The sequence below is a fragment of the Cervus canadensis genome, chromosome 4, assembly GCF_019320065.1.
Source record: "Cervus canadensis isolate Bull #8, Minnesota chromosome 4, ASM1932006v1, whole genome shotgun sequence".
Lineage (NCBI taxonomy): Eukaryota > Metazoa > Chordata > Mammalia > Artiodactyla > Cervidae > Cervus > Cervus canadensis.
In genome coordinates this window covers 94,714,186-94,737,243 of record NC_057389.1, presented here as the reverse complement: position 1 = coordinate 94,737,243, position 23,058 = coordinate 94,714,186, and the positions used below count along the sequence as shown (strand labels likewise).

Here is a 23,058-nt window from a genome sequence, read left to right as displayed (position 1 = left end):
GCCGGGAAGATCCCCTGGAGAAGGGCATGGCAACCCACTCCAGTATTCTTGCCTGGAAAATCCCATGGACAGAGGAACCTGGCAGGCTGTAGTCCATGGAGTCACAAAGAGTTGGACACGACTGAGCGTACAATCCCCTCATGAGGGCTCTACCATCATGTCTTCAGCTAATCCTAATTCCCTCCCATCTCCAAATAAGCATCACATGAGGGTTTAGAGCCTCAATATATACTACTCAGCCTATAGCATTATCTCCCTATCACATCAGAGAAAACCAGAAAGATCTGAAACTCCTCTTCCAGGGTCACTTTTTGCTGGGATAGGCTGAGAGCTCCTCCATGCAAGGACAGCCCTTTCCTCTTGCAAACAGCCAAGACCGTCCCCACCCAGAGACAAGGGCCGAGAAAGGGCCCACACGGCAGGTTCCTGCTCCACAGCTGCATCTCTGAGGGGCCCAAGGTTGAGGGGGGGTTGGCTGTGTGTTTCTCCCTCCCCTTTCAGATCCTGACGGGCGAAGATTGGAACGAGGTCATGTATGACGGCATCAAGTCTCAGGGGGGCGTGCAAGGCGGCATGGTGTTCTCCATCTACTTCATCGTGCTGACGCTCTTCGGGAACTGTATCCTCTGGCGGGGTGGGGGGGGGGTGTGATGAGCCCGGGGCCTCAGGGAGAGCAGGGGAAGCACAGGGGAGGGGTTCAGGAGCCCCAGATACCAGGGTTCATGTGACGATGCTTTCCCTGACTCCAGCGTTTGCAGACACCCTCCTGAACGTGTTCTTGGCCATCGCGGTGGATAATCTGGCCAATGCCCAGGAGCTCACCAAGGTGGAGCTGGTGGGAGAATGTTATTCTGCAAAGTTACCGCCTGCTCATGGCAGATCAGGACCGCGCCAGGCGGGGGGTGGGCTGGGGTGGGGTGGAGGAGAGGAGCTGGGGTCACAGCCTTTGTCCTGGGGGCACTGCACCAGGGAGAAAGGCACCTCCTCCCCCACCCCCAAAACAGCCTGTCCCTGATCAAGTGGCTTCTCCAGCAAAGGAGGGCGGAGGTGGGGGGTGGTTAAGGCAGCAGGGTGGCTGCAGGAAACAGATGGCAAACTCCACCAGAGTGCCCGTTCATAGCGAGTGGGCAGTGTCGAGGGACTTCCAAGGAATGCACCAGCCTCCGGGCTAGCAGGCACTGTTACCACCCTAAACCCGCAAGGAGGGGACAGATGGAGGTAACCCAGACAAGGTTCCGAGGCTCAGTGTGCATCCCCGTGAGCTTGGGAACTGGCTGCACTCCACCACAGAGTGGCAGCAGTGAAGAGTTATATGATGCTCATGGTTCCGGGCGTAACTGTTATTTCCCTTTGGCAGAAGAGGGAACTGAGGTTCAGAAAGGCAGAATCATGGACCCCAGAGGGGATGATAACAGCATCATGCTATACATGTCAGGAGCTCAGCATAATTTGGGGCATACAGGAAGTGATCAATAAAGGGAGCGTTTGTAAGTCACTTTGCATGACCAAAGATCCAGAGCTAAAGCTCTTCGTTTTAGAGAGCTGGGAAAGGGAAGGCTGGGATTCAAACCCAGACTTGGCAAGTTCCAGAGCCTGAGTTCTTTACCCACACATCTTGCCAACTTTCATTTGAGCCCCAGCTGAGCAGGTAATGATCAAAATAAAAATTAACAACAACCAAAGGAAATGTGATGGCCCCTCTTGTATGACAGACACCAGAAAGCATAAGAGATAGGGAGTAACTGTTATCCCCATTTTGCAGATGGGAAAACTGAGGCCCAGAGAGGCCAGGACCTTGCCACATAACTAGGAACTGAAAGAGCAGAGGTGTGATCCCGCAAAGAGCAGAGCACAGGAAATGAAATCAGAAAGGAATTTGGGGTGTGGGGGTACAAACTGTCCATGTGAAGAAGCCCAGGTTTCATTCATGGTCAGTGGTATTGGATTATTTGGGCAAAATCTTATGCCAAATGCCCTTAGGACAGCCCTGTACTCACTGGGATTCAGGTCCACCTCAGCTAGGCACAGAGAAGGCAACATTGCTTTCAGGAACACAGCTTATGCCCTTGGGATTGCCGATGAGCAGGGCTGCTAGGAACGGTTGAACAGGTAGTGCACTGCACAAGGGAAGCCGAGCACCTTTTTGCAATTTGAGGGGAAGATGTCTGGAACAAAGGCATGTTAGGAGGTGGTCGTGGTCTAGCCTAAGTCTTTCACCTGCAGCCCTATCCCATTAAGAGAACATATGCAGAATCATTCAGGAGGACCAGGCCTGGGGCCTGCCTCAGCTTCACCGCCCCATCCCCCATGCCTTAAGGTACACAGGCCATATTCAGGGAACTGAACTGAACTGAGAAGACTTTGCCAACCGTCCCATCTGCCAGCCATGGCAGGAGGGAGAGAGAATTTCCCAGGCCCAGCCCTGACTGGAGGAAAACGGAAATCTCTGCCACCCCCAAGCATACGGCCACAGTCCTGGCCACCATGGGGATGACTAGCGTCACTGTTCCAGGGGCTGATTTCAACCATGAGCTCATCTAGATTCCAAGGGCTGTCGTGGGGGAGGGGGTACCCCCAGGAGGGTGGGAAAAGGGAGGAAGAAAGCTCATCTCCTGTGAAATGTCCTCCAGACCCTCATTCTTTACTTCATTTATTCCACAAGCATTTCTTGGGCATTTAAAATGTGGCAGGGACCCCACTCAGCCCCTGATGTGGTTATTTTTTTTTTGATTGAGGTATATTTGATTTATAATGTATTAGCTTCTGGTGTATAGCAAAGTGATTCAGTTACAAACGTACATTATTTTTCATATTTTTATTATAGTTTATTAGAAGGTATTAACTACAGTTCCCTGTGCTACATCATAGGACCTTGTTAGATAGGTTTTTATCTCATTTAGCCCTCACAGAAAACCTCATAGGCAAATTCTATGAGCCCCATTTTACAGATTCTGTTATTCATTGAAAAGCATTTATTGAGCACCTGCTGTGAACAGGGCCTGGTGTAGGGGCCAGGGAAATAGCCAGGAATAAAACAGACAAATCTCTGCCTTCGTTGATATTCTAGCAGAAGAGATAGACAAGGAAGAAACTTGTCAGCTAGTGATAAGTGCTAAGGAGAAATATGAAGTAGAGAAGTCGAGGAGAGTTGAAATTTTAGATGAAGATTGTGAGGTACAAAGAAAGACTTTGTCCAAGGTAAGCAGAAAGTGGAGGAGCTGCTATTTGAACCCAGGTGGATCCAGAACTTGTGCTTCTAACCACATGCAGTGCGGCTTACACTTGAGCATGTTTCAGACTCACCTGGGAGCTTGTTGAAAACGCAGATGCTGGGGCCCAGGCCAGGTTCTTCAGGAGGCCTGGGAATCTGCATTTGTGCATTTGCAGTGTATCCGAGGCAGGTGGTCCAGGGACTCAGCTCTGAGAAATGCTTGGATGTGATTGCCAAGAAGAGGGGTGGACTTGGGAGAGTGGGGTGGCCAGTCGAGTCCCAGCCCTGTGTTGTCACTGACACAGAGTGTCCTGATCTGACCATTTCCGAGGTGGTAAGGTTGCTTCTTGCCCCAGAGATCCCAGCGCAGCGGGAGAGGCGCCCTGCCACCGCATGATCTTGCTTATTGGCGGGTTTGTCTCTGGCCATTTCTTTCTCGTTGCCTTTTCTTTGCTTTTTCTTTGTTGGCTTTTCTGTTTTACGAATGAGGCCCTGCATGAAGGCTGAAGAAGGATTTAAAGCCCCAAAACGTCTTTTTCTGTATGTATTTTATAAAACATCTTCCCCCATCCTCCTCCTCTCTGAACCTAACCGGCTGAGAATCTAAGTTCCTCTCCTGATTCCCCTTCTGGAGGCTGTTGGCAGTGCATGGGATGGGCTGTGGGTGCCAGATTTTTCTGCACGTGGGGGCTTGTTGGCATTTTATTTAAAGTCTTGGTTCAGAGAGCTTAAATGACCCAGGAAGTAGAATGATAGGAAAATCTTTGCACTAATTTCCAGCTCACTGAGACAGAGTTACAGAAAAATCTCCATTGTGGGAAGGGAAGGCAGTCTTTTTCCTTTCCTTTTCTTCTGTGTGTTAAAATAGGGTTCAGAATGAGCTGGATATCAAGCCTGGACATGAAGGGGATAGCAGTACACTTAACCAATGAGTATACATTCCGATTAGGGGGCCTCAGCTCTGATTGGTTGACACCCAAGTCAGACCTGTTTGTAAAGATCTCAGATGATGCCCCTGGTTAACAGTAGGGTCAGAGATGAGGCCCTCAGGCCCAGTTCATAGTTTGTGAGCAGGGATCCTGTGTGCCTTTTAGGATGAACAAGAAGAAGAAGAGGCTGCCAACCAGAAACTCGCCCTCCAGAAAGCCAAAGAGGTGGCAGAAGTGAGTCCTCTGTCTGCAGCCAACATGTCCATAGCTGTGTAAGTGCTGGCAACTCTGAGATGCTCTCTGGGCTCCTCAGCCTCTGCACCCTCCCAGTCAAGGATTTGGGGGTAGAGAACAGTCCCTGACTGGGTTGAGCCTTAGGAAAAAGTACTTTTGCCCTCCCACCCACTTTCAGTCAAGAAATAGTTAATAAGCACATACTATGTGCCAGACACTGTTGCTGGAAATACAGCATTAACAAGAGGTTGAGGTGTATAGGGAGGGCTGGGAGTGATGAGTGTTATGATTTAAGTGAAACTGTCAAGGACGGTCTCAGGTGACAAAGCCTGAAGAAGGTGAGGGAGGAGCTCATCGCAGGCAGTGGGAACAGCATGTACAAAGGCCCTGAGGCAGGAACGTGCAAGTGTGGTTAGGGTACATGGAAGGAGCCCATGTAACTAAAGTAGAGTGAGTCGGGGTGGGGAAGCGGCAGGAGGAATGGGCAGAAAGGCCTTTTGGGCAATGGGGAAGACTGAGAATTTTGTTCTGAGCCAGGGGAGACACATGGACAGTTATCGAGGAGGAATAGGGACTCAGGTGCCCTCTACGTGCTATCAGGGGAGCAAGGGCAGGAGGCTAGGTTGAAAAGGACTGCATTGTTCCCTGCAAAAGAGATAGTAAGGAATGGACTGGGGTGGTGCCAGAGCGGTGATGGGTATAGCTGAACTTTAGACAGATCGTGAAGGTAAGAGTGAACAGAATTTGCTGGTGGATCAGAGGTCGTAAGGTGGTGAGAGCTAAGGTGTTTTGATTAAAGAAAGATTCATTAACACTGATACACCAATATTCTGAATCGTGCCTTTGTTGGGTAGTCCCGGAACTTTGCAACACTGTGGGACAGTGCATCATGGGACAATGTAGAAGGGGCTCTCTTTCCCAAAATGCAAGGAGGTGGCTGTGAAAGGGGAACACAGGGAGATACATGCTCAGACACGGAAGGCCATAGGAGGTGATGGTCTGTATACAAATATAGATACACACAGAATGCCTGGAAAAATCTGAGTGTTTGACGGCTTCAGTTGGCACCCCCAGCAACAATCCCACTGGTGTTTTTCACCACTGCATAGACAGGCACTGTCTCAAGACTCCCAAGTGCCTATGCGAGGGCTTCCAGAACCTGCTGCAGGTCAGGCTTTGGCTGTCTCAGAGGTTAAAAGTATTCTGAACAGCAGGACCACCCCCAGGGGCCATGTGCTACAACTTGAAGAGGAATAGAGAGGTCAGTCGATGAACATACACCTGACTGAGACCCCCATTAGACGAAATGCCCAGCCAGGCCAGGATACCTTACTGGTCCAAGATGCCCACCTGGGCTGAGACTCCTGTAAGGCTGAGATAACCAGCCAGGTTGAGTTGTCCACACACGTTAAAACACCTAGTTGGGTGGAGATACCCAGCCAAGTCAAGATATCCCACCCGGGCTAAGAGGCCTCCCCCCACCCAGGTCAACATGCCTTTCTGGGCCAAGGTATCGACATAGGTGGAGATGCCCACTGGGCCATTATACCCACCTGGGCAGAGATGCCCACTTAGGTCAAGATGTCTGTCTGGGCCTGCCTACCTGGGTCAAGATGCCCACGGGGCTGAGATAGGTATCTGGGTGAAAATGCCCACTTGGAGCAAGACACCCACCAAGGTGGAAATACCTACTGAGCTGAGATGTCCACCTGGGCCCACACTTCTGTTGGCCTGAGTGGTCCTTGCAGGCCGCGACGCCCAGCAGTCCCATAACCCCGGCGCGATTTCCTTGCAGGAAGGAGCAGCAGAAGAACCAGAAGCCCGCCAAGTCGGTGTGGGAGCAGCGGACAAGCGAGATGAGGAAGCAGAACCTTCTGGCCAGCCGGGAGGCGCTCTACAACGAGATGGACCCGGACGAGCGCTGGAAGGCCGCCTACGCCCGCCACCTGCGGCCCGACATGAAGACCCACCTGGACCGGCCGCTGGTGGTCGACCCCCAGGAGAATCGTAACAACAACACCAACAAGAGCCGGGCGGCCGAGCCCACGGTGGACCAGCGCCTCGGGCAGCAGCGAGCCGAGGACTTCCTCAGGAAACAGGCCCGCTACCACGACCGGGCCCGGGACCCCAGCAGCTCCGCGGGCCTGGACACCCGGAGGCCCTGGGCGGGTAGCCAGGAGGCCGAGCTGAGCCGGGAGGGGCCTTACGGCCGCGAGTCGGACCACCACGCCCGGGAGGGCGGCCTGGAGCAGCCGGGGTTCTGGGAGGGCGAGGCGGAGCGGGGCAAGGCGGGCGACCCGCACCGGAGGCACGCGCACCGGCAGGCGGGCAGCCGCGAGAGCCGCAGCGGGTCCCCGCGCACCGGGGCCGACGGAGAGCCCCGCCGGCACCGGGCGCACCGCAGGCCGGGCGACGAGGGCCCGGAGGACAAGGCCGATCGGAGGTCCCGGCACCGCGAGGGCAGCCGGCCGGCCCGGGGCGGCGAGGGCGAGAGCGAGGGCCCAGACGGCGGCGGCGAGCGCAGGCGGCGGCACCGGCATGGCCCTCCCCCGGCGTACGATGCAGACATGCGCCGGGAGGACAAGGAGCGCAGGCACCGCAGGAGGAAGTAAGTGGAAGCGGTGAAAACCAAGGCATGTCTGCTAGCTATCTGACACTCTCCTGAGCCCCTCATTTCAGCTTCTCGCCAACACACAAATATAGACGGCATTGCCATAGCCCATTTCACAGATGGGGAAACTGACAGAGCTGACTTGCCCAAAGTCACACATCTAATAAGTGGCCTTGAACCCAGGTATCTGGCACCAGAAGCTGCAAACTGTCCTGCCCTTGTATCAGGGAAACTACAAAAACTTTCCTCCAGAATGGTATGGGTCTTCCATATGCTTGCTGTGTCCCTTGCCTTGGGCAAGGGACTCCATGTCTCTGGGCCTCAGTTTTCCCAATCTGTAAAATGGAGATAGTGGTATCTAATTGAGTCATTGCGGGAATCAAATGATGTAGTAGATGCAAAGGGCCTGAAAGCAACCCACACTTAATTAAGTGCTTGGGAAATTTAGATCCTTTTAGCTGTTACTGAGTCAATCATTTTTTCACTTTAAATTATTCTACTGGGGTGGCGGAAAACGGTTGTTGAAAAGCCACTCTGGGTCAGAATTGAAGGAAGAGCAAGGTTCAAGGCTTTTGGAGGCATCTCCCAAGCCAGAACCTCACCCAATCAGAAATGACACCCTTTTTTTTTTTTATAACAATGTTCCATAACACTACCTAGAAGACCCTACAGTGATTGTACATTGAGGAACCCAAAAACTTAAATGTTGAAACAGCCAATGATCTTTTATTAATTAGCATCCTCTTCTTTTCTGTCACCTGCCACTAGGAAATCATCTTGGTTATTTCTTTTCTTTTTTAAAAAGAAAAAAAGTTTTTCTAAATTTTTATGTTTTATTTTTTCGACATTAGGTATTCTTCTTTTTCTCAAGTTTTGTTGAGATATAATTGTCAGGCAGCATGGTTTAAGTGTTGGGTTTCCCTGGTGGCTCAGATGGTAAAGAATCTGCCTGCAATGTGGGAGACCCAAGTTCTATCCCTGGGTCAGGAAGATTCCCCTGGAGAAGGGAACGGCAACCCACTCCAGTATTTTTGCCTGGAGAATTCACTGAGACTTTCACTTTAATGGTATAAGTGTAAGGAGTATAGCATAATGATTTAATTTACATATGTCAGCACCATATTGGTTTTTAATAATGTGTTTAAACACTTCTGTTATACTCCATATATACTAAGCTAGTACTTCTCAAAATTAAATGTGTACAAGAATCCCCAGGAATCTCGTGAAAATACAGATTCTAAATAAGTAGGTCTCAGATTCAGCCTGAGAGTCTGCATTTCTAAGAAGTCAGTGCTGGTTGGGGGACCACACTTTGAATAATGAGACTCTAGAGAACTGAATGAAGCAATTCTTTTTCTTTTCTTCATATTTATTTATTTGGGCTTCCCTGGTGGCTTGGTTGGTAAAGAATCTGCCTGCAGTGCAGGAGACCCAGGTTTGATCCCTAGATGGGGAAGATCCCCTGGAGAAGGAAATGGCAACCCACTCCAGTGTTCTTGCCTGGGAAATCCCCTGGACAGAGAACCCTGATGGACTACAGTTCATGGGTTCCCAAACAATTGGACTCAACTTCGTGACTAAACCACCACCTTTTATTTATTTGGCTGTGGTCAGGGCAGGGGTGATGGTGGAGGGGAATATTCTGTTGCAGTTAGCCGGCTTCTCTCTAGTTGTGGCACACGTGCTCCAGAGTGCTCAGGTTCAGTACTTGCCACGCACCAGCTTAGTTGCCCCGTGGCATGTGGGATCTTAGTTCCTCAACCAGAGATGGAACCCACATCCCCTGCATTAGAAGGTGGATTCTTAACCAATGGACTGCCAGGGAAGTCCCCCAGAGTGAAGCAGTTCTGATGCAGGCACCTACAGAATCACCATGAATGCGATAGGTGCAAATGTCAGCTGCCTCAGGGTGCCAACAATTCAGATGACATGAAGGAGTTACCATGAGTGTTGAGATGTTCCAAAATGGTGAAGTTCCGTGTGACTTAGTTTACTCTTCTTCAGTTTGTTTAATACTTGCATTCCAGGAAGATGCAATGAGTATTTAAAATATGCAACAGGACTTCCCTGGCGGTTCAGTGATTGAGAACCCAAGTTTCCACTGCAGGGGGAAGAGGTTCCATCCCTGGTCAGGGAACTAAGATTCCCCCATGCCACACAGTGTGGCCAAAAAAAAAACAAAAAACAAAACTTTATGCTGATCTGTAAAACAGACTTAGGTTAAAACTAAACGCTCAAGGACTTCCTGGTAGTCCAGGGTCCAGTGGCTAAGACTCTGTGTTCCCAATGCAGGGGGCCTGGGTTCGCTCCCTTGTAGGGGAACTAGATCCCACATGCTGCAACTGAGAGTTCGCATACCACAACTAAAGATCCCACATGCCTCAACTGAGATCTGGCAGCCAAATAAACAAATGAATTTTAAAAAAACCTAAAGGTTCAGATCATTACAAGCAGATCTTTCACCTGTGTGAGGGACATTAGAAAGTCGTGAAGGAAAAAGAATAATTCTTCCCCAGTGAGACTGCCTTGCACATGGTAAAATGTTTATACACCTGCCTCCCATTTCCTAAATGCTCACAGTGCCCCCTAATTATTATGGTGTTAGTTCGCCGCATAGCTCCACAACAGCCCTCTGAAAATCCTTGGTTTCCCAGAAGGGAATAGTGTTCTAGGCTAAGGACAATATATGCAAAGTCCCCAAGATAGGACAGAAGGAGGCAAGTCTGCAGTTTGGAAGGTAAGGGAAGAGTGGAGGAAATTGAAGGGACAATAATAGGTCAGTAGAATCTTGAGACCTCCCCGGGAAAGGGGAGGCCCCTGAGGGGGATTTAGGTGGAATAAAGTCTAGCACAGGACTCCATGACTAAAACCTGGAGAAGGAAGTGGCAACCTGTCCACTATTCTTGCCCAGAAAATTCCATGGACAGAGGAGCCTGGCAGGCCACAGTCCATGAGGTCACAAAGAGTCAGACACGACTGAGCACATACACACCATATTAAGAACCAATGGATCACTGGTGCTATTAATATGACTAATATTCCTGTTGTTATTGTCCTTATATTTATACCTCCTCCTATCATTGAAGGAGGCAGAATGACAAGGATAGAAAGGCGACACAGCCTGGTGGTGAAGGGCAAGGGCTCTGGAGCCAAGAGGTCACACTCCTGCCCCATTGCTTGCTAGCTGTGTGACTTTCAGCATGTTACTTCCCCTCTCTGGGCCTCCATTTCCTCATCTGTAAAATGGGGATAAGAATGGTACCCACTGGGACTTCTCTCGTGGTCCAGTGGTTAAGACTCTGTGCTTCCACTGCAGGGGGTAAGAGTTCGATCTCTGGTCAGGGAACTGAGATTCCACATGCCTTGTGGAATAAACAAATTATATTTTAAAAATGGTACCTACCTCCTAGCATGGATATAAAGTTCAAATGAGTTAATACTTGTAAAATGCTTTAAATAGTGCCTGGCGTATAATCCGTGTTCAGGAAATATTAGCTCTTATTAGTATGAATATGATTATTCAATACTCAAATGTTAACTGTTTTTAGTAGTAGCACTAGTAATAAGCATTCAATAACTTTTAGCTCTTTCTATTGTTATATTGTCATTACTATTAAGACGCTTGCATCAATTGACATAAAAACCAACTTTAAATCCATAGCCTTTAGATTGTCCACTCAAACTGCCTCTTTTTACAGATGGGGAAACTGAGGCCCAGGAAGGGAAAGATGTTCCCGAAGAGGGCAACTGGCCGATAGTAGAAGTGTGATAAGAACCTAGCTTTCCTGAACCCCACATGTGGCCCTTGCTCCCCCTTCTCTCCAAAGTACTTCCCCACGTCTACCCCCAAATCCACACCAGGACTCTGCTCACTTCTTTATTAATAGATGTGTCAAATGCCCTGGCCAGGAGAGGCGTTATTCATTTGGCTGATAAAAAAGGTTCTAATGCTCACTAGAAATAAAACTTCATAAAGATTCAGGCACTTTTAAAGAGGAAAAAAAAAAAAAAAGAAAAGCCATTCATCTGCTTGAAGGAAAAAAAAAAAGAGGGACTTGCCTGGTGGTCCAGTGGTTTAGACTCCACGCTTCCACTACAGGGGGCACGGGTTCCATCCCTGATCAGGGGAACTAAGATTCCATATGCCATGCAGTGCAGCCAAAAAAAAAAAAAAAAAAATCCACATATAGCATTTAGAACAATGCGTGGTAGAGAATAAGGTCTCAACGATCTTAGCTAATATTATCCCACAGGCCACATGGCATGACCAAAAAAAATAAGAGTGGCGAAGATAAAATTTTATTCAAGGACATAGCATACTAAAGAGACATTTCAGTTCTATATTATGACAAAGCCAGTGACCCCAACAGTCCTGCCTCATGCATTTCTGCTCTTGTCATTCCTTAGTCTTTCCCCAGACATCCTGTGTTTTTGATTCTCTAGAGCATTGACAATAAGTACAATTGTTTTCTTTCTGTTGCCCCAGCCTTCCCCCAACCCCACATTTCTACTTTCATCTCTAACCCTTCAGCTTTAAATGTCCCCCTCCCCTGAAACTTTAACTGGCTTACCCCAGTGAAAAGTGAGTGGGGCACATTCTATTTTGTATGATTAAACAGTTGCTGGCCCCCAATTCCTCGTACCAGGCAGCTGAGCCCAGTATCACCCCAGGACCACCAAAATGCAAATGGATCTTTCTCTGAATCGCTGCAAAAATCTGTGGATTGCAGGGCATCCACCACTCCCTGATCACCAGGCAGTGCCTCCTGCTTGATTTGGCTGAGCCAGAGGACATTTTGCCAAGACCTGTACCACCCGAGAATTAATATCTCAGCTATTTGCATACTAGTTCCACCTGCTCCCATCACCATGACAACCTACTTCCCAAAAGGAGCGAGAAGAGAGAGACTGGACTTCTGAGCCTCACAGTTGATCCTTCATGGGATGGGGTGAAAGGAGGGGCTCCGTCTTTTAATACTGATTCTTATAGTATCCCCAATTTGCTTTGGCCAATCTCCTCAGCACCTCTATCCCATGCACCCCAAGTCATCCCTTGCCCCTGTGGTCTTCACTGAATGGCTCTGTAGCTTAAGAGCTGTAGGACCAGAGTCCAGCCCAGCCTTTTCCCAGCTGGGTAACACCATGCCTTTACCTCTCTGGGCTTCATCTTCCTCATCTGTAAAATGAGCCTACTCCTAATAGCAGCATCTCATAGTGGCTGTCATGGGGATTCCATGAGTTAATAGGTGCACGTCCTAAGGACAGGAGAGCACAAGGAAGCAGGACCATCCATCCTCTTGATCTAGGGACTTGAGTATGTCCCAGGCAAGCTGTCCGTAATCCTTAGCAACCAGATGCTGAAGTGATTAGCTGGCAACGGGATGCGGGCGTCATGCAATCAGCTGCCTATTCCAGGCAGATGATGGCAGATCCCCAAGAGGGAAGGGGGAAGGGGCCTGACTTCAAAGTTTCTGCCCCTTTTGAGTTCTCCTTGGAGACACTTGGAAATAAAACATCCTGGAGACTGATATTAGGCCTCTGCAGGCTGAGCTTGTTAAAACTCCATGGCAAGCAGAGCCAAAGAAGAACAAAAACAAGGGAAAACAAAGACCCTCAGATCCCCCCTTCATCTGAACAAGGGGCTCTTGGTCCCAAGCATGAGGCTGTCCCTTTAGCAAAAGGCACGCTGTGGTCTCAGCTGCCATGTTATTTAGTACAGTCTCTCTAGGTGGTGACCAAAGGATTCAGATTCTCTTTGAAATGATAACTTCACTGAGCCCGCTTTTGGGTAGAGCTCTACTTAAAACAATACATAAAATGATGAGGAAATATCCCCAACCAGCTTTTCAACTGATGCACAACTTCTAAAAAGGTACCAGGAGGGGATTAGCATTAGCAACCTCTTTGTGGGCTGTGGAAGAGGTTGAGGAAATATTGGTTTAAGATTTATTTCATTTAATCCACACCATCAGAGCTGATGCTCAGTGTCCAGGGATCAGCGTCAGTTTCCCAGGGCGGCTGGCAGTCCTCGGTATTTGCGATCCCTCGGCTGATAGAAGGATCACTCCAGTCTCTGACTTCATCTTCACGCTGTCCTCCCCTCTCTGTGTGTTTCTCCCCTTGTCTTCTAAGGATGCTTGCCATTAGATTTAGGGTTCACCCTCATCCCTGATGATCTCAAGATCCGTAATTACATCTGCAAAGACCCTCTGTCCAGAAGATGGGTACGGGGAACTTCCCTGGTGGTCCAGTGGTTAAGACTCCGCCTGCCAATGCAGGGGACACGGGTTCGATCCTTGGTCCTGGAAGATCCCACATGCCGCAGAGCAACTAAGCCCGTGTGCCATGACTATTGAGCCCGAACGCTCCATAGCCTGCGCTCCGCAACAAGAGAAGTCAGCACTGCAATGAGAAGCCTGCACATCACAACTAAAGAGAAGCCTCCACTTGCTGCAGCCAGAGGAAGCCTGCCCACAGCAACAAAGACCCAGCGCAGACAAAAATTAAAGCATAAAAAAAAAGATGAGGAAACTGAGGCTCAGAGAGGTTACTCAAACTACAGAGGGTCACACAGCTAGTAAAATGGCCTTGGTGAGACCCAAAGCCAAATCAGTCAGCCTTCTGAAGTGTCAGCCTAGCACCTGCAAGTGAGGAATTTGCCTGGGCCTGTCCTTCTCCCTGTGAGGCCTCAGAGACACGAACCCCAAAGTAAATTACCTCGTCTTTCTTCTGCTTGGTTAAAAACACACATGGACTTTTGCAAGTTAAAATCTAAAATTAAAACAAGGAAGACGGGACTGGTGGTTTAGCCAGTGGAAAGACCTCTGGGGGACGTCAGCTTTTTTTTATGAGTTTTTAAATTTTTAAATGGAGGATAATTGCTTTATTTTTTATTGACACATAGATGATTTACAGAGGCTGACTTTTTTTAATTGTTTAAGTGATAGATTCAGGGTTCCAGATTGGGCCTTGAGAACCAAACCCATATTGTCCAGGGGCCTTGGTTCCTGTGATTGCATCTAATCTCCCAGGTGTTCCATGAACGGATACAATCTGAGGACTGTCTTTTGCTCGCTTCTGGTCTATTGAGTGAGTGTGTGATGGAGATAGCCTGACAAAACCATTTTCTAGTATACCTGACACAAGCTTCTTTGGGCCTCAGTTTCCTCATCTCTGTAATGGACACAGTAACCATTTGGGCCTCGTAAGCTTGCTGCAGAAGTTAATGAGTTGAAATGGAAGAGAGGGTGGCCCACTCTCTTGGTGGTTACAGAGAGTGTGTCAAAGATTTCCCTGCATCCAGCGACTGTGGGTGAACCCCCTGGGAGATCTCAGACTGCTTACTAAGAGAGCTGCAGTACCAGGTTAGGGTTAGCGTGGCTGCGGGAGCCACGTGGTCTGGGTCCAAGCTGCGTCTGCCACCAACCGACTTTGTAGCCTGGGGCAGGGCCCTTCCTGTCTCTGGGCCTTGGTTTCCTCATCTGAAAATGGGGATAACAATACTACCCGCTCCCTGTGGTTTTTTTTTTGAAGATGAGCTGACATGTGTCATGTCTGGCACACAGCAAGTACTGAGTGAGTGTGAGCTCTTGGGAGGAGCCATGGAGCGCATGGGGTGCAGAATTGGGGGTTGCCTTTCAGAAGAGCCAGAGGGAGGAACTCCCCTGGTGGTTCAGTGGTTAAGGCAGCACTTCCACTGTAGGGGTTGCGGGTTTGATCCCTGGTCAGAGAACTAAGATCCCATATGCCACGTGATGGGGCCAAAAAAAAAAAAAAACTGTAGGCATTTCCACTACTAAAGAGGTGGTGTCTGTGGGTCTGCTTTAGCCACCCCTGGAAGCAGTGTGTGTCCTTATCCTGCCAAGGCGCTAATGGGAGACACACAGACAGGAGCAGGAGGGTTTGGGTTGGAGAGATGTAGGCTCTGGCAGAAAGTTCTTTTCCGCTCTGATTGCTCCATAAAGGAGTAGCCTCATCTCCTAGGAAGTAGCCCTTCTGGCAGGAGAAACCCCACACTGAAACCTGCAAGGGTGGGCACTTACATTCCCATGGGGTTTTTTGTGTTGTTTTCTGCACCTCATGACATGTGAGATCTTAGTTCCACAACCAAGGATTAAACTCACATCCCCTGCACTGGAAGTGCAGAGCCTTAACCACTGGACCACCAGGGAAGTCCCCCCCCCCACCATGGCATCTTGATCCCTAACAAGAATGGACCGGGCACAGGAGAATTTCAGAACACAGCCCCTCGATGGCCAGTGTTACATGGTGGAATCTTAGGCAGGATCCAGACATGTCCCCTGTATGTTCTAACTCACTCACGGGTTCTTTTTTGTCGGCCTGCCTGCTGCAGAGAGAACCAGGGCTCCGGGGTCCCGGTGTCGGGCCCCAACCTGTCGACCACGCGGCCGATCCAGCAGGACCTGGGCCGCCAAGACCCCCCGCTGGCCGAGGATATTGACAACATGAAGAACAACAAACTGGCCACCGCGGAGTCAGCCAGTCCCCACGACAGCCTCAGCCACGCCGGCCTGCCCCAGAGCCCGGCCAAGATGGGGAACAGCACGGACCCTGGCCCCACGCCGGCCCCCACCACTGCAGCCACCAACCCTCAGAACGCCGTCAGCCGCCGGACAGCCAACAACCCGGGGAACCCGTCCAACCCCGGCCCCCCCAAGACCCCTGAGAACAGCCTTATCGTCACCAACCCCAGCAGCACCCAGGCCAACTCAGCTAAGACTGCCAGGAAACCTGACCACACCACGGTGGACATCCCCCCGGCCTGCCCACCCCCACTCAACCACACCGTCGTCCAAGGTACGATCCCCAGTCTCACACACCCCTGGGCAGGGGAGCCGGCCTCCTGGGCTTCCTCCCCAGAGGCGCAGCTAAGGGACTGCAGACAGTGACTCCACCTCTCTGGCCTCAATTGCTTCCTCTGGAAAATGGGTAGAGATGTAGTTCCTGCCCCCACAGGAGCTGCTAGGAGAATTAAATGATATGATGCCTGGCAAGTATTCAACAGGTTAGCAAATTTTCCTGCATCCCAGATTCCCACAGGGGAGCCAGGAAGCCCCCGTATCTGAGGGGTCAGCACATTTCTGTGATGGAAATTTGGGGGGAGTGAGATAATTCTCTAGGCCAGCGCCATCCAAAAGAAATGTGATGCAGGCCACCTGTGTAATTTTTTATTTTTCACCCGTGTAATTTTAAACTTTCTGGTAGCCATGTTAAAAAAGAGAAGGGAGGAAAGAGAGGAAGTGGGGGGGAAGAAGGAAGAAAGACATAAGTGATTTAAAACATAAAAAGAGGAACTTCCCTGCCAGTCCAGCAGTTAAGACCCTGCCTTCCAAGGCAGGAGGCGGGGGTTCCATCCCTGGTCAGGGAACTGAGGTCCCACATGCCGCAGGGTGTGACCAAAAAGTTTAAAAAATAAAAAGAAACACATGAACTGAACTTTAATAATAAATTGTATTTAACCCAAAATGCTACTGATTTATATCCCAAATGTTAACATTCCCATGTGTCATCAATGCTTTTTAAATTATTATTACATATATTTACATTCTTTTTCTCCTACTTGGTCTTGAGAATCTAGCATGTTTCATACTGCATACCGCAGTTTGGACTAGCCACATTTCAAGTGCTGGACAGTGCAGGTCTAGGACCTTGAGGAATTGGCTATTTTTGCCTCTTCCCAAAACCTCCCACATGTAATATCACGATCCAAGAAACACTGAAAATTTGGAACTTATCCCCTGGGTTTATTATTTTTAAGATGATAGCAGTAGCCCAGTTCTATGCAAGAGCGGTCCATAAGTTTACCCTGTAAATCCTTGCCACAGTCATATAAGGTAAAGCTTGTCATTGTGCCCATTTCACAGATGAAAAAACTGAGGCTCAGTAAGGCTCAGCCTATCCATAGACCCATAGTGCAACTAGGCTGCGGGATCAATGCCCAGGAGGGTGGTGCCTTGCCTCAGTCAGGAGAGGGGTGTTAATGGGGGGAATCCTGCATTTTGACTATGGGAGGGGCTCGGTATTCCCATCTGTAAAGTGGGGCTTTGGGGACTCACCCTGCCTGCCTCCAAGTGATAGTATGAAGGTCATCAGGGACTGAGGACAGGTCTGTATTCATATCCGGTAAAGGTCACAGCAGTCTCAAGGCTGTAGAGTGATTGAGAGCAAGCCCTCTGGGGCCAGGCTGCCCAGGTTCAACTTACAGCTTTGCCATATCCCAGCCGTGTGACCTTAGGCAAGTCTCTTCACCTCTGTGTGCCTCAGTTTCCTCATCTGTAAAGTGGGGATCATAAAGTACCAACTTTATAGGGTCCTCATAGGGTCAAGTGAGGATTCAATGGCATAATACGGTGCCTGGCACATAGTAGACACTTTGTGTCAGCTGCTTATTGCCTGCTTTGGGAATTAGGCAGGAGATCAGAGGTGGGAAACCCTGGAGGGAGCCCTGTGTTGGTTCTTGTCCCAACAGTGAACAAAAACGCCAACCCAGACCCACTGCCAAAAAAGGAGGAAGAGAAGAAAGAGGAGGAGGAAGACGACCCCGGGGAAGACGGCCCCAAGCCCATGCCCCCCTACAGCTCCATGTTTATCCTCTCTACGACCAACCCGTGAGTATGGCCCATGGCCAGGGCAGGGGGCCCAGGGCTCCCACTGGGGCAGTGAAAGTCAGGCCAGAGGGCAGACCCAGACAGAGGGTAATGGGGGAGAGTTGCCTCTAAGACCATTAGTCCATGGAGAACTTTTGAGCAATTAAAAAATGATGTCCCTTTCTTAAGTTGTATAAGATAGAAACTTATCATAAAGTACTTATTTCAAAAAACTGATTCCAACTGCTTTGTTGGAAAAGACCCCCTCCTGCCATCAGCTAGAAAACCATTATCATAAATACCCAAATCTACACTGTGCTGTGAGAGGTGTCCTGTAGAAATGGCTGCTTTGTGCAGTGCACAACATTTACAACTGTACATGACAGCCCTGTTTCCTGAGCTCTGCTCCTAACTTCTGCTCCATGAGGGTTTAGGTTCTGGGTAGATGGTCTTTGAGTTCCATGGCCCTTTGTCTTGGGAGGGCCTTGAGGAGGCCAGGTTATTTAGGGGAGAAATTTACCCCATCTATGTCTTGCTGGCTCAAAGGTTGTTTTAGAATAGCACTTTTCCAAAGGGTGTTTCTTGAAACTCTGGTCCCTCAAAATGCTTCTTGACACCAAGAATCATGTCAAATAAGCCGCAGAGGAAATGGCTTTCTCTAACCAGCCTCTCGGAGACTCAGCCTGTGTGTTTACTTTTTTATTTGGTTGCCATTCTCTATTTTAATAAATAAATTATTACGTGGCACTCAGCACCAGACATGGTTCTGAATGCTTTACAAATAAAAAAACTTTCACACAATAACACTATAGGGGTTGGTACTCTGCTTATCCCCATTTGACAGATGAAGAAACTGAGGTCCAGAGAGGTAAAATCAAACAGCAAGCGAGTGGGAGAGCCCAGACAGACTGAATCCAAAATCCCTATTCTTAGCTACTCAGCCCTGCCGCCATTCATACGGTCTCGTGATATTTTTATCATTATTAGTCCACTGAAGTTAATTATCTCATTGTCTCATTAGTGTATTAAAGGCACTGATAAGGCCTGCAACTCATAATTTAAGTAACTAACTTTTTGGAGCCCCTACCATGTACCAGGCATATATTAACTCTTTTGATCCTCACATTCTTATTATTTAGACACTATTATTATGGTCGTTTCACTGATGAGGACTCTGAGGTACAATAACTTGCCTAAGGTCACTCAGCTCATTAAAAAAAAAAAAAGAAAGAAATCGACTTAACCCAGAATTTCCCAGTTTGGTTTGACTATATGATATTTTATGCATAAAAAGCTTTTTCATCTCCTACAGATTCAAGGACAGTATTTCAACTCAGTCTGTGAGTTAAGATATTCCAGGAGGGTGGTTTGGAAGTGATAGGAACTTACAAACAGAGATGGGAATTATCATCCTCTGCGGAGGGCTCCCCTGCCCCAAAAGGGCCCTCAGGGGTAGGAGCTTGATACTCTATTGGGTGTGGTGGGAGTTAGAGATCTCAGACAGTGGTAAGTGATATCAGGAGATGCAGAACAAAAGGGCTCAAGAGCCTGTTGTCTGAGTGGACCTCCGCATGTCTGCCTCTCCTCAACAGCCTTCGCCGCCTGTGCCACTACATCCTGAACCTACGCTACTTTGAGATGTGCATCCTCATGGTCATCGCCATGAGCAGCATCGCCCTGGCGGCCGAGGATCCTGTTCAGCCCAATGCACCACGAAACAACGTGAGTCTCACCCAGCAGGCTCCTTCCCAGCCCCGCTCCTCCGTCACTTTCTCCTGCCTCGTAAAAAGCTGATAGCTGGGGTGGAAGGAATGTTAGGGTCACCCCTGGGCACAGCCCCCGTGGCCACTGGTTGGGAGGGGAGGCTCTGATTCTGGTCTTGATGAAGGGTGTTCCTTGAGACAGTGGTTCTGTGTGCCTGGTGGGGAAGAGATGGCCCAAGAGTGGCTGGGGCTGAAAACTGCTGGAATCTCCGGTGAGGAGAGTGAGGCTGGCAGGATGTGGAAGGGCTCTGCATGGATTGTGGGGGAGTCCGAAGGCAGAGGGTGCTCCAGCAGGATCCCCTGTGCAGCCAGGTCTCACCAAACAGACTTTTTCATTCTGACTTGAAGTTTTGAAAGAAAGGATTGTTTTGACTCAGAAAAGTGAAAGTGTTGGTCTCTCAGAGGTGTCCAACTCTTTGCTACCCCATGGACTGTAACCTGACAGGTTCCTCTGTTCATGGGATTCTCCCAGGCAAGAATACTGGAGTGGGTTGCCAGTCCCTTCTCCAGGGGATCTTCCTGAACCAGGGATCGAATCCAGGTTTCCTGCATTGCAGGCAGGTTCTTTACCATCTGAGCCACCAGGGAAGCCCTTTGACTCAGTCACAACCTAAACTTTTAGTTAGGCACAGCCTAAACTTTGAGATTTTAGAGGGCTGCTGCTGCTGCTGCTGCTAAGTCGCTTCAGTCGTGTCCCACTCTGTGCGACCCCATAGACGATAGCCCACCAGGCTCCCCCGTCCCTGGGATTCTCCAGGCAAGAATACTGGAGTGGGTTGCCATTTCCTTCTCCAATGCATGAAAGTGAAAAGTGAAAGTGAAGTCGCTCAGTCAGACACGACCCCATGGACTGCAGCCTACCAGGCTCCTCCATCCATGGGATTTTCCAGGCAAGAGTACTGGAGTGAGTTGCCATTGCCTTCTCTGTTTAGAGGGCTAAGAGAGCTAAAAAACTCTCCTTTTAGGGACCCAGGGTCTGCTAACAGCCCCTGTCCACTGAGCACTTGCCGTGTTTCAGGCACAACCCCAGATGCTACGGGTATCCCCATTGGACAGATGAAGAAACTGAGGCTCAGAGAGGTTAAGTGACCTGTCTGGGGTCACACAGCAGAATTCCAATTCTGCCCGCCCTAGATCTCCCAACGCTTCCCTCAACTGTCTCCGTTTACCAAGCACTTACTGTGTGCTTGTCCCCGCTTGAGTCCTGCCGAGCGAAAATGAGTGGGGTTGAGAGGAGAAACCAAGGCACCAGCAGGCCAGAAGTGACAGAGCCTGGACTGATGGCTGTACCATCTTCCCAGCTCCCTTCTCTACCCCCATCACCCCCCACACATAGGAACCATTTTCCACTGGGAGCCAGGCCTGCCGCCCTCGCTAAGTAGGTTAGGAGCCTTGGCAAGGCTGGCAAGTCCCATAAATCAAGCCCGTCTGCAGCTTACTTTGCACTTTCCCTGCCTTCACAGGCCTGGCAAGCCCCTTGGGGACCTGATAGGGGAGATGGAAGGAAATAATTAGAACAAGGCTCCCAGAGGAACCTGGTACCAGGGCAGGGCTGAGGCTGCACTCTGTTATCTCCTGCTGCCCGCTTCCCCCACCCCCCAGGACCCAGGGAGCCCAGGCTTGGGGAGGGGGTGTCCCGAGAGAGGTCAGCAAACCCCCTGTTGACTCTAGGAGACTGGAGCAGGCTTCATCTCTGACAGGGAGAGGATGGGCATGGGGGGTCCAGGGGAACCCCTGAGCTCCTGGGGCTGTAGAGAACCCTGACAGGTCTAGGAGCAGCCCCCTGTGGAACATTTGCAAAGCTCTGGCTCCCCCACCCCACCCCATCACTCCATCTCCCAGTTGAATCATCTCTCCCCAAAGCCCTCCCTCTTCTGGGCTTCCCTGGTGGTCCAGGGGATAAGACCCCACACTTCCATTGCAGGGGGTGTGGGTTTGATCCATGGAGAGCTAAGATCCCACATGCCCCGTGGCACAACCAAAAAAAATTTTTAAAGCCCTGCCCTTTCAAGTGCATGGTTGGCCCCTTATTGGCAGCTGACACCCTGGGACCCCTCCACAAGTTCTGTTCATTAGCTGGTCTGGAACAGGCCTCAGAAAAATGAACAGAACACATACAATCCATTCATTTATCAAGGATTTTAAAGTGCACACACCCATGTAAGCACCACCCAAGGCAAGAAGTATTAATAGAACAAAACAGACCTCAACCACAGGCCCCTCTTCGATTCCTCCTTCCCTGTGAAGCTGGGTTCACAAGCAGGAACAAGGTCTGCAGACATGTTCAGGCGTCATGAGCTGGAGCAGGCAGGGGTGTTGCTACTAGCATCAAGAGGGTAGGGATCAGGGACACTGTTCATCCCCCTGCAGTACACAGGGAAGCCCCACCACAGAATAATCTGACCCCTACTGTCAACAGTATTTAAAAAACCCTACCCTAAAGGTATCCCAACCCTCACTTCTGGAAAGAGCATTTCTTAGTTCCTCTAATTTTCCCAACTACGCATGCGTCCTTAAACACTAGAATTTATTTCTTCCCACTTCTAACACTGAACAGATGGAATAATTCTGTGCGTCTCTTCTGTCACTCAACCTTGAGATGAGTTCTTATTTTCTTGGGTGGCGACAGTCATTCTTTTCCATTGCTGTGTGATATTCCACTCTATGGCATAATTTGTTTATCCATCTTCTAGTTGACATGTATTTGGATTGTCTGCAGTTTAGAATGCTGTCACCATACCCCCTACTCCTGACATGGGGTCCCTGGGCTTGACCCTCTCCAGGGTATAAAACCAGAAATTGAGTTTATGGATCATAGAATTTGCATATGGTCAGCCCCAAATTTGCAGCCAGAATGTTTATTGAGTGATACAGTGACACATACCAGCAACATACACGGCCTTCACTGCTCCAGTCTTGCCAACACTTGGTGCTATTGGTTCTTTTCACTTAGCCAACCTGGTGGGTCTGGAATCTCATCAGGATTTTGGTTTGTATTTCCCTATGATAAATGAGACTGAGAATTTTGGATTCCACTGAGTCACAGAAAATTCCCATTTGTAGAAGTCAAAAGGTTCTACATATTAGATATGGTTGAACCTAATTTATTGGTCTTTTGATTTCCTCCTGCTCCATTAAGTTCTCCAGAATTTGATTCATCTGACCACCTGGCCTATCTTTCCTCTACCCCCTTGCTGCTTTTCTTCTTTCCATTCATTGCTTTATTTAGTAATTATTTAATAAGCAACCACCATGTGCCAGGTGCTGCGCTAAACATCAAGGATTGACCGGGTGTACGACAGTCCCTGCATTCCCAGAGCTCACAGAGCACCAGGCCTTTATCCATGTGTTGTTTCAACTGCCTGGTACACCTAAAATGCTCTCCCACCACCCTCCCCTCAGCCTTTCCAGAACCTTCCAAGCCCTTGTACCTGCCACCCATCCCAGGAAGTCAGCTATCCTGGCCACTCTGGTCTCGGAGGGCCCTTCAAGCACCACATATGATGAGTGTGAGCTGTGATCACACAGATCTCAGCCCAGCTCCTGCATGACCCAGTACAGCCCCAGCCTCATGTGTTCATTCAGCAGGCATTTCTTGAATAGCTACTTATGCCTGGTCCTGTGCTATAAGCTGGAGATAGCACAGGGACAGGCAGACATCGCTGCCCCGTGAGACTGACATTCAGGTAGGGGAGATGGACAC

The 23,058-nt window shown here is 49.5% G+C and overlaps 1 protein-coding gene across 10 annotated transcripts in view; it reads left to right on the top strand.

Moving 5' to 3' along the window:
* CACNA1A (calcium voltage-gated channel subunit alpha1 A) overlaps positions 1–23,058 on the top strand; it is a 387,084-nt gene that overhangs the window by 296,906 nt on the left and 67,120 nt on the right. For all 10 annotated transcript variants that reach the window (XM_043466834.1, XM_043466833.1, XM_043466837.1 and 7 more), the window contains 7 exons: positions 502–619; positions 759–826; positions 4,306–4,412; positions 6,170–6,982; positions 15,339–15,802; positions 17,475–17,613; positions 19,185–19,314. In XM_043466834.1, the coding sequence (XP_043322769.1) occupies positions 502–619; positions 759–826; positions 4,306–4,412; positions 6,170–6,982; positions 15,339–15,802; positions 17,475–17,613; positions 19,185–19,314 (1,839 nt within the window). The remainder of the gene's footprint in view (positions 1–501; positions 620–758; positions 827–4,305; positions 4,413–6,169; positions 6,983–15,338; positions 15,803–17,474; positions 17,614–19,184; positions 19,315–23,058) is intronic.